This window comes from Sorex fumeus, unplaced genomic scaffold (assembly GCF_029834395.1).
Source record: "Sorex fumeus unplaced genomic scaffold, SorFum_2.1 ptg000054l, whole genome shotgun sequence".
NCBI classification, from domain to species: domain Eukaryota; kingdom Metazoa; phylum Chordata; class Mammalia; order Eulipotyphla; family Soricidae; genus Sorex; species Sorex fumeus.
The window spans coordinates 41,418,863-41,430,163 of record NW_026606111.1 but is presented as its reverse complement, the minus strand read 5'-3'; the positions used below and the strand labels follow the sequence as shown (position 1 = coordinate 41,430,163).

The 11,301-nt window shown below is 39.0% G+C and overlaps 1 protein-coding gene across 1 annotated transcript; it reads right to left on the bottom strand.

Moving 5' to 3' along the window:
• Nucleotides 1–4,437: 4,437 nt before the first annotated feature.
• On the bottom strand, nt 4,438–9,261 carry FABP7 (fatty acid binding protein 7). Its single transcript, XM_056125221.1, has 4 exons — nt 9,100–9,261; nt 8,235–8,407; nt 7,546–7,647; nt 4,438–4,809 (listed from the first exon to the last, which is right to left on the bottom strand). The coding sequence occupies exons 1-4, from the start codon at nt 9,170–9,172 to the stop codon at nt 4,759–4,761; spliced, it is 399 nt and encodes a 132-aa protein (XP_055981196.1). The 5' UTR covers nt 9,173–9,261; the 3' UTR covers nt 4,438–4,758.
• Nucleotides 9,262–11,301: the final 2,040 nt, after the last annotated feature.

Here is an 11,301-nt window from a genome sequence, read left to right as displayed (position 1 = left end):
AATCTCATAAAAAATATGGTAAGGTATATTTATTTCCCACCAGAGAAAACCTGATTTTGTATTGTGTGACATCTGATGGTCAGTATTATTATGAAAGGAGCTTTGAAATGGATTCTCTCTAATGCCCTGCCAGAGCAGTTCAAGTTGTGCCTGGGCTTGAGGATGATTGCAAAGCCTTTCTGAAAATTTGCATGCTTCCCAAACAGCGACAAGATGGTCTTTGTTGTTCCTCAGCCCACCATCTCAAGTCTGAAGCAAAATGGAGAAAGGAAAAAAAAAAAGGAAAGAAAAGAAAAGGAAAAAAATGAGAGAACTGTTTTAAGGACACAGAACTTGTGTGGTTCTAGTCTGAATGGTCAGAAAGACCAGAAGAAAAATTTAAAATTATAAAATTTGAAGCTATCTTTCTGCCTATTTTCAATAAACTAGATGTTCAAGTGGTTATAAAATAAATCTTCTAAGATAGGCATACATATGTTGAATCCTAGAAAATGCTTGCAAACCTAAAATAATAGCATTGAAATCAGTGCATAGGAACATAACCCTCCCTTTCTTACCCTTCTTTTGTTTTGATTTTCTTTATGTTTACTCATTTGATGGGGAGGAGGGGGGTGGCTCGAGGGGCCCCAGGGAGGCACACCTAGCAGTGCTCAAGGCTATCTCCTGACTTTCTGCTCCTGGGACCATATGCAGATGCTGGGGATGTAGCCTGAGTAGGTCACATGCAAGGCAAGTAATCTCCCTCAGGCCCTCTTTTGTTTTCCCTTATATGCCATAAATAACACAGTTCCTTAACATTTCTGGCCCGTAGTTCAACTTTGGGCCTCTATTTTTAAGATCTATATTATTGGCCTATTGGTGAATCTCTCTTTTGAGGGTGACAGTCATTTCTTTTTCTGTTTACTATGTTTGTTTTTAAGGGTGCCTGGATGATTGGGGATGGGGAAGGCAGAGAAAAGTTAGTACATTGACAGATTACTCTTTGAGATAGTATAAGACTTGAAGAAAAATACTTTGTGATTACCAAAATTATGTTAATTATCTTCTCAGAAAACTCATTTAGTCCACTATTCCACTGCAATCCTTCATCTTCTTTGCCCAGTAAACTTTAGACTATCATATAACTTCTCATTCTTTTTTTTTCTTTTTTCAGGGAGAGGGTTGTTATAAAAGTTAATGTCAGCAAGATGTTACTTGTTGTAATTATAATGAGCTAATGCTGAATCCCTATTCTTGGTCTTGTATTTTTAATAGAGAAGTCAGAATGCCTCAAAGGTTGCCAAACATATTTGGTCTACTAGAAAAGCAGATGTGGGAGAAATTGAAGCTGTCTTTCAATGTCATTTCATGCTTTTCAAGACAAAGATAAGCTTAGTAAACCTGTCTAATCTTCGCTGGACATTCAAATGCAAATCCTATAATAATTCAGATGTAAAATTTTGTAATTGTACTTTAGATTTTTCTACTTGTCATTGGGATGCTTAAATATAATCTTCAGGTTATAGTACTGTACAAATCGACAAATCGACATGTTTCCTTAAAGTTTTAGGGGAATGTTAAACTAAGGACTTTCAACTAATAGAAACCTACTAAAATCACTGGAATAATTATAAATATTGAATACTTATCCTGAAAAATATTTACCCCCTTCCCCAGGCACAAAAGATGTCTAAATCTTCAGAAAAATTTTCTAAAGAATATTCAAGAAAAAAATATCTTACATTTTCGTTTCAGAAGAAAACTTGTCTGCAATATTAAAATTTGAGAAGAAAAGGGAAAATTCTAAGGCTAGAAGTTCTTGAAATTATTTACTATTGATAAGATACTGGACATTTATCTTCTATTTCTACATAAAGTGGGTTGGAGCGATAGCACAGCGGTAGGGCGTTTGCTTTGTGCGCAGCCAGCCCGGCCTAGCCAGGTTCGATTCCTCCATCCCTCTCGGAAAGCCTGGCGAGCAAGGCAAAGCCTGGCAAGCTACCCATGATGTATTGCCAAACACAGTAACAACAAGTCTCACGATGGAGATGTTATTGAGCCCCCTCAAGCAAATCGATGAACAATGGGAGGACAGTGCAGTGCTTCTACATAAAGTAAAAAAAGTTTTTTTATATTGTGTTATAAAGAAAGGATATAACAGGCAGTTTATAAATAATGAAAAGCAAAATAACATTTTTTCTACTATTTTGTACTTTATAAATGTAAAGCCCAATCAATTACAGCTTATTTACTTTACTTGGTAAACACACACACACACACACACACACACACACACACAGAGGAATTCAAGGCTTTGCATACTCAATACTCCATTTTAGCATATCAGGAGACAAATTTTTATAATTCAGTCTAATATACTCTTTTCCTATTTACATTTCAATAATAAATGTATGATATTTTAATTATGTATAACTGTAGAATAACATTGGTTGTCCTTTCTCCCTTGCTACAGAGAGCTTAGGTTTTTCGGGTGATACCCATTACAGTGCTCCTGAAGCACCTCTATTCCTCTGTGTTTATTGGAATATAAAAGGTAAAGGTAAAGGCCCTCCCGTTGATCGTCGATTTGCTCGAGCGGGCCCAGTAACGTCTCCATTGGAGACTTTGTTGTTACTGTGTCTGGCATATCGAATACTCTCGGTAGCTTGCCGGGCTCTCCGAGAGGGGCGGAGGAATCGAACTCGGGTCGGCCATGTTGGCCGCGTGTAAGGCGAACGCCCTACCCGCTGTGCTAAACATTTTTCAGATAACATTGGCATGTCCTCTTTCCCTTGCCACAAGGAACTTAGGTTTATTACAGTGCTCTGAGGCACTTCCATTCCATTGTGTTTATCTGTAAACTCTTCCCTATGCTTTCCTCCCCAACCAGTTAATCAGCTTTTCCCCCTAGTAAGACTCTGTTAACTTGTAAGGTCAGATTCCTCAGAGATCTATGATTTTATGTGTATGAGTGAAAAATTGCCTTTATCCTCTCCTTATGTCCTTTGAATAGTTTACTTTAAAGCAATATCCTTTTTCTATAGGTACAGGAAGACAGTTAATATTATGCTTTTGTAACTTGGGATTTAATTGGGTTCGAATATTATTCACTCCGGGGCAACTGCTTCCTCAACTTAAGCCTCAATTGCCTTTAGTTCCTAGCACCCCAAAAGCACAGTCCCGATGAGGGACTAAATGGACCCAGGGCAAACTGTGAGCTACCGTGGCATCAAAATGGGCCAGGCCAAAGTGCCTCGACACTCAACTATAAGTTGAGAGCGTGGTCATGGAAAAATGCTGTCATTACCCAAAAAGTAATGACAAGTTTAGGAACCTGCTAGGAATAGGAAAGACTAATCTGGCCTGAGCACTGTAGTCTGAGATCGAAATGACCCCAGGAGAGCAATTCTATAAGATTAATGTATCTCTTACTGTGTCCATGCAAAATGATTAATATTATGAATTTTTATGTTTGTTGGACTAAGGAGAGAAGAAACACACCCATATTTGCCTTTTGGCCAGTCCTCTTGCTGGATAAGAATCTTTCCTGGAAGTAGCTTCCCCTAAGGGCAGGACCTCACATCCACTGATTTTACCTCAACCCCTCATGATGGGGTATTTAACTAGACTGTAAGAGTGGCCTGGGGGATCCAGATTCCAGAGCCAGAAGGAGAATGAAGAGGGATCAAGGAGAATGAAGTAGCATGGGGGAGGAAGAAGCAGGAGGAGAATCAGAGGAAAATGGAGATGGGAATCGAATAAACTGCAACTGACACCAACCAGCCTGGCCCTCGTTTCCTTCCTTCACCTGCCCATCATCCTCCCTGGCTGGGGTGGAGGAAATGGCCTGAGACTACCGAACATGGGTGGATGGCAGGGAGAGATAGAGCCACTGCCCCTTTTGTGTTTACACATATAACTTTTTTTTTTAATTTTATTGAATCACCGTGAGACATATAACTTTTAAGAATTAATATTATTTTGTAGTTGGAAAGGTGTATAGTAGCTAAGGTACTTGCTTTGCAATCAGCTAACCCACATTCCATCCCCAGAATCTCATTTGACCACCTGAGTAGCCAGGAATGATCCCTGAGCACACAGCCAGGAGTAAGCCCTCAGCACAGCTGGGTGTACTCCCCACCTCCACCCTTTCCTCCCAGCCTGAGGAAAAATAATAACTCATGTTGCTTTGTTTGTTCAGACTGTTTCTAATAAAAGGCTTCTTGAGATTCAGGACAAATGAATTTAATCATTACATTCTATATGGGTTCTTAACAAAAATTGAGGCATTTTGTCCATTTTCCTAGGCTTCTGTGTATTTTTTCAGTTAGTATCTTAAACAAACTTTTCCAGCCTTAACTGCTCCAGTAAGAGTCTGTTATATCGCAAACTTCTCTAATATACAATTCCCAAGAGACTATAAGAGACTAGTGATATTAAAAACGATAACAAAATTGCTCATGGATGCAAGACTTTTATTCCAATTTAATTTACATTCCAGTAAAAATTATAAAATGTATCTGTTTCTTCACAAAAATGTGGCTGAAAATTTTAATGTTGTTTATATTTATAAAACATGATAAATGAGCTCACCAAAATTGGGGGAGTTACTTGGAGTAACATCCATTGAAATAAATTTTTAATCACAATTTTCCTTTACCACGCCAAAGATGGCCTTATAATTGATGGTCAAACACCTGCTTTAAAAACAGGATAGTAATGAGACCCAAATAAACAGAGAAATTAGACCACTTCTCCAGCTGCAGATGAAGAAACTTTCTACGCCTTCTCATAGTGGCGAACAGCAACCACGTCACCAAAAGTAAGAGTCTGTAAGGTTCAAAAAATAAAGAGGGTTTTTTCCACAGCAATATCAGAAACAGAAATTATTACAGATGATCATGTACATGATTGATCTATGCAAACTGATAATGGGATTTGTAGACATTAAATAATGTATTAACTCTTAATTTCTTAAACAAACACTAAGAATCCCTGATATTTATTAAAAACATGTAGACACAGTTCTATGTATCTTAATGGGAAAATAATGTGAAAATTGAGATAGCTATCTGAATTCAGATCAAAATAATTTTATTTGTCTTAAACTACCAAAGTAACTGGCAAAAATTAACTGTTTGATTTGAAGGTGAAAATTTATAGTAAGTTTCTTTACTAGTTTTCAATTCATGATCTAGAAATTTTTTTAGAAAATTTTTAGAAAGGAAAATCATTTGGTCAAGTAGAATTTGTAATGACTTATTCTGAAATCAACAGGAAAAGACCGGTGTTACAAATATTCTCTTTAGCTATATTTTTAGTGAATCCCTGGGATTAAGGGGGAGATGTGATGTAGATTTCTGTCAAATCCAATTTAAGAATTGCCATGAAACCACTTTAGAAGGCCCTTGGGAATAGCTCAGCAAGCAAAAGTAACAGAGTTATAGGCATGCAGTTTAAGAATTAAATCTTACATGCTGACCACATGCCCTGGGCTCAGAAACTGTAACTCTGCCATTCTGGACCCCCAGCGAGAGCAGACTGGGTGATGTCTTGCATACTGTACCAGATGTGTGTGATCGCTAAAACTGAAGTGTATGACCCTAGCAAGAATTATAACTAAGGATGTGCAAACACCATGGTTAGAAGTGTGACCCCCAATGAGTACAAGAGCCAGAGTATGAGCAAGTACCACCACTATAGGCATTCCATTATAGCACACACAGGTGTGAGCAGAGCAAGCACATATGCAAACATAAGTTTGCCCTTATGATGTTGGCCTCTTTTTTTTTTCAATTTAGTCAGATAACCGACATTGGTGAGGTATCTATTTTTCTGCTTACAGGGAGGAAAAAAAAACTGTTGAGAACTTCAGATGGAATCTTTTAGAATTCAATCATTTCTTTTGACGATGTTCACAGAAGGACATGTGAAATTGTCCTTGAACATGAAAGAAACACCATTCCTCTGCTGCCATGGCCCCAGGTTCCCCCCAACCAAAGGAGTTCAATCTGGAAACATCAACCAAAATCTAGAACAGTTTTCATTTTAGTAGTCAGTAGGAGAAGAAAACAAGTCAAGGTTTTTTAAAAAATAAAATCTGCTCTCTTGGAAAAAAATATATAAAGTTTTCTACCCTGTGTCCCCCCCAAATCCAAGTGACACATGAACTATGTCATTTTCATTAAAGTACCACAATTTGGTACACAAAATAGTGCCTGGGATAACAGTTTTTTTCTAGTTTATGATGCTATGCCGTCATCAGCAAAAATTAATTTAAAAGAATATTCTACTATATACTTTTGCCCATGACTACCCAGTTTTGAACAGGTATGCTCAAAAGTCATCACGTACATGAAAGGAATGGCTGGAAGGACACACTCTCAAAACTGCTTTTAAAGGGCAGGGTAGAAGGAGGCATAGAGGTCATTGGTGGTGGGAAATGTACACTGGTGAAGGGACTGGCATTTAGAACATTATATGACTTAAAATAAAATCATGAACTACTCTGCAAGTGTGTATCTCACTGTGATTCAATTAAAAATATTTTTTAGAAACCTGCTGCCTCTAAGAATAGAGAGGATTTTTGTAATTTTGCTATATTTTTCTGATAAAGTAAAAATTATCTGTACTATATTTATATAACCACAAATTGAAATATCAAATGCCGGGTCTAGAGTGATAGTCCAGTGGGTAGGGCATTTGCCTTACATACTGCCAACCTGGATTTGATTCCTGGCATCACATATGGTCCCTAACTCCTGCCAGGCATGATACATCAGAGCAGAGCCAGGAGTAAGCCCTGAGCATAATCATGCATAGCCCAATAATGAGTAAACACTGTAGCACTGTCCTCCCATTGTTCATTAAGTTGCTCAAGCGGGCCTAGTAAGGTCTCCATTGCGAGACTTGTTATTACTGTGTTTGGCATATCCAGTACGACACGGGTAGCTTGCTAGGCTTTGCCGTGCGGGCAAGATACTCTCAGTAGCTTGCCGGGCTCTCTGAGGAGGCGAAAGAATCGAACCCAGGTCGGCCGTGTCGGCCATGTGCAAGGCAAACACCTTACCCGCTGTGCTATTACTCCAATATGTAAAATTCTTAAGCATCTCTTATTTGTTGCAAGAATCACCAAGTAATTTTTTACTGTCTAAAAGCTTGATATTATATGATAATATCAATGGTTTATTTATCATATGATGAGTCACTTTAGATTTGACTTGAGGATTAGACATACAAAAGCATACAAAAATTTATTCTTCTGACACAGTTTTAACTAAATCAATGAAAATCATTAAAACTACACTGATTTTCTATAATTAAACAGTGGAGAAAACTATTAGCTACGATTGTTTCTTTCTCCTGCTTTACACATACTTAAAGAAATTTGCTATTGATTGAATGCTATTAAGGAAAGTAGGAAGAAAGACAAGGAGAAAGGAAGGAAAAATAGCGCGAGAAGCTAGAAGAATATGGACCTGAGCGAGAGAGTTGACAGAAGGAAGGGAAAGGAAACAGGGCAAGGTGGTGTAAAGCAAGGAAGAAAGGAGAGCTGGCATTACTTACCATAACCATTTTGCCGTCTTTAATTTCTCTTACAAAATTTGTTTCTTTGCCATCCCATTTCTGCACATGAATAAGTTTATCACCATCCAGGTTAACAACCGACTGAGGTGAAAACAAAACACAGCACAAACAATAGTCAGAATTTTGATATGCAAGTCAAATAAAGTGATTTTGCGTAAGTTGTACAATTGAATATCACATGACTGTCATGTAATATCACTGCTATATCCTCTGTTGCTTTTGGAGTCATTTTGTAAAACTTAATGTCACTAATTTAGGAATGTATATCTAAATGCAGAAATGGTAGGAATAACCTAAACAAATGCTTTCTGACTAGCAACCTTCTTTTAAACAAAGTTTTAGACTCAGGCAAGCTGTCAATCTGAGGCCACTAGAGATGTCTTATAAAACGCAATCTTTCCATCAAACCAACACTATTTTATATATCCTGAAGAGAGATTTGATATATGCTATGAAAAACACGTGGTAAAGACAAATAGATTGGAGCACTGAGCTACAGCAAGCACCTGTATAGAATATAATATGCAATGAAAAGGCAAAATTAACCCTGTTGTGTTTTTTTTTCAAATTGAAAGGTTGAGAACATTCTTTATCCTCACCATGTTAGAAAAGAAAATTAGACTGTCTCTTATTCCCTCCTCCCCATTCCCATTTGAGAGATGTCTTACCTTGCAATTTCTGTCATCTGCAGTGGTTTCATCAAATTCTTCTCCCAGATGGAAACTAATCTCTGTGTTTTTGAAAGTGCTTTGAGTCCTTATCACCACGTTGTCCCCTTCCTGACTGATGATCACTGTTGGTTTGGTTACATTGCCCACCTGCCTAGTGGCAAAACCAACCCCTAATATAGCAAAGGGAAGCAATACAGTCAGCTGTAACTTCCAGAACAGTTCAAAAAGCAGAAATCTTCCTTTCCTAGCCTGTATCCATGTCCCAAAGTAGAAATTTCATCAGAGCATGTTTAGTTTAATAATATTGCAATATAACAACTCAGCTGTAACAATAAATATAGTTACTTGGACGCACAAATAATAGTTGATGCTAAAGAGGAAATTTAAAAGGCGTCACACTTCACATTCTGCACAACTACCATATTTGCCACTACTTGACCCTGAACAAGAAAAGCAGAAGTTAACTCATTCAAAATCCATCCTGTGGGAATTGCATAGCCCATCATGGATTACGACAATGTGCTCTGTCTGTCTTTGTCTCTTGCTAATCTGATGGGCACTGTCCTCCCGTTGTTCATCGAGCACCAGTACTGGTCCAGCGGGCATCAGTAATGTCTCCATTGTGAGACTTGTTGTTACTGTTTTTGGCATATCAAATAAGTCATGGGTAGCTTGCCAGGCTTTACTGTGGGGGCGGGATACTCTCGGTAGCTTACTGGGAATCAAACCCAGGTCGGCCACATTAAAGGCAAATGCCCTACCGGCTCTGCTATCCCCAATCTGATGGGCAGAAAAAAGAAATCTCCAAGTATCTGAACCTATCGGTTAAGAAGAGAACAGAACATCTTTTTGTTTTACATACCCAGGGCCTTCATATATTCATCAAAATTCTGACTATCTGTCAGCTTCCAGGTAGCACAGAAAGCCTCGACCATCTTTGCTCTTTTCCGTTGTCTTCAAACACAGAAGAGCAAGAAGCAAGCCTCTTCAATCCAGAAGACCTCTTAAGCACCCCACTGAAGCTCCAGCCTTCTTATTTGGAAAAGAGGTAGGCAGAGAGCCAAGGATCTGAATAGCGAACACACCCCTCCTCTGTCCCTCTTTCTCAGGGACTGTGTGGGGGAGATGAGGATGGGCTGAGCGAGGTTGCTCCGTGATTGGCTCAGGCCACTGGGTTAGCAGGGCAGACCCAGCTCCTCCCAGTCCTCACTCTGCGGCCTTCACAGAGCCTGAGAAAACTGAAGGACTCAAAGCAGGAGGGGGGGGATGGGGGAGAGGCTGGCAGCAGGAAATGAGAGAGGGTCTTTCAGGTTCAGCTTGAAAACTTGGCAAAAGCAATGTCAGACTGTGAGGAAAGAAAAAAAAGAGGCATAATAGGACATTGAGATTGATTTCCGTTAATGGCAAAAGCAGGTTACAAATGAGGACCCCCCTGAAAGAAAACTCCTAAAAGGCCAGACTTTAAAGACAAAGGAGTCTGAATGATGTCTTTTATTCTCTCTCATATGTCCAGGGGGGAGCCAGAGTCATAGCTATGCCAAGCTAGGAAAGAAGGGGAGATGGTGTAAATGCTTTTCCTACATTGTACCGTGAAGGCTACACCAGCAGAGTGTCAATGGAAAACTAACTCATTTTGGACTCTTCCCAGCGCAAACCCAGTGAATTTAAAGCTTTCATTTCTTTTTCTAAGAACGTGAGAACCGGACAGAGATGAAATAGGGACAAAAGGAAGAGTGTGGCTTGGATTCACTAATGAGTTCTGAAAATAAAGAATGCTCTTTTTCTTTTTCTTTCTTTAGCAGAATATAGAATCTATGTGGGAAAAAAAGTACAGAAACTCATTTAGTAAGATTTTAAATTACCTGTATTATAAGACATTTTGGTTTCTTGAGGATATATTTAGCTACATGCAATCTGCATACAAATTGATAGCCTGGGGGGAGGGGCAGGAACTGGAGAAACTGAGAATCTACAGAGCTTTTGCTATAGTTTTTCTTGTCCACAGTACCTCAAGAAAGGTCAAGGATTCTAAATATTTAAAAAAGAATTTGGAGTCTTTCCTTCAAATTTCTTCCTGCTTTGCTAGTACTGAGTACTGACATCTAATGAAAAGCAGTTCCCTTTCCTTTGCAGAGGGAGTTGAATTTGCCAACCATTTGAATTTGCTTCCCTCTCTCCTACTCACAACAACTTGAATTTGCCTCCCTCTCTCCCTTCCTTACTCCTTCTCCCTGCTCCTCCTCCCTCATCTCTCTCCCCTCCCATTGAAACCTTAGTCCACTGCATTTAAACTTTTCTCACCAAAAAATTAAGACTGGCTCAGAACACATCTTACTCCAACTGCCAATTCCAAAATTCAACTTGATGTTGGCTTAATATAAAGAAAGGTGCCCTTTTAACAGAAACACAATCTTTCGGGTAGGGCATTTGTCTTGCACAAGGCCTACCCTACCCGGTTTGATTTCTCTGCCCTCTCCTCTCAAGAAAGCCCTGCAAGCAACCGAGAGTATCTGGTCTGCAGCTCAAAGCCTGGCAAGCTCCCCGTGACATATTCAATATGCCAACACAGTAACAACAAGTCTCACAATAAAGACATTACTGGGCCCGCTCGAGAAAATCGATGAACAATGGGAGGACAGTGCGACAATGCTACAGTGCTATTTTTCTCCCAACATGTTTGTGACATGTTCGTGAATGTGAAAACATGTTCTGAATGACATTAACATAAACCCAACTAAATAAATGAGAAAACTTAGAATCGCTTCTAACCCTTTATCCTCTATAGTCAAGTTCCTGTCAAGGCTTATCTATATCAATTCTTAAATATTTCTCTACTTTGTCATTCTACGTGCATCTTTAAAACCACCCTTTGCATTCAAACAGTCAGAGTTCTTTATTAATCTTTTGGCAGTCTTTTTTCTGATCTTCCTTCAACCACTCCTGATCTTCAGGCCTTTATCCACTGAAACTTGAGAACTTTTTAAAACACAGATTTTCATCTTCTTTATGGCTGCTCAGGCCCTGCAGTGCAAGGGACATCTGACCCACCCCAGCATGCTGAAGG

Coding starts and splice junctions, on each gene's coding strand:
- FABP7 (XM_056125221.1), bottom strand. CDS start 9,172: ATGGTCGAGGCTTTCTGTGCTACCTGGAAGCTGACAGATAGTCAGAAT. Junction 8,408..9,099: donor TGAATATATGAAGGCCCTGG/GTATGTAAAACA, acceptor TTGCTATATTAG/GGGTTGGTTTTGCCACTAGG. Junction 7,648..8,234: donor CAGATGACAGAAATTGCAAG/GTAAGACATCTC, acceptor TTTTCACCTCAG/TCGGTTGTTAACCTGGATGG.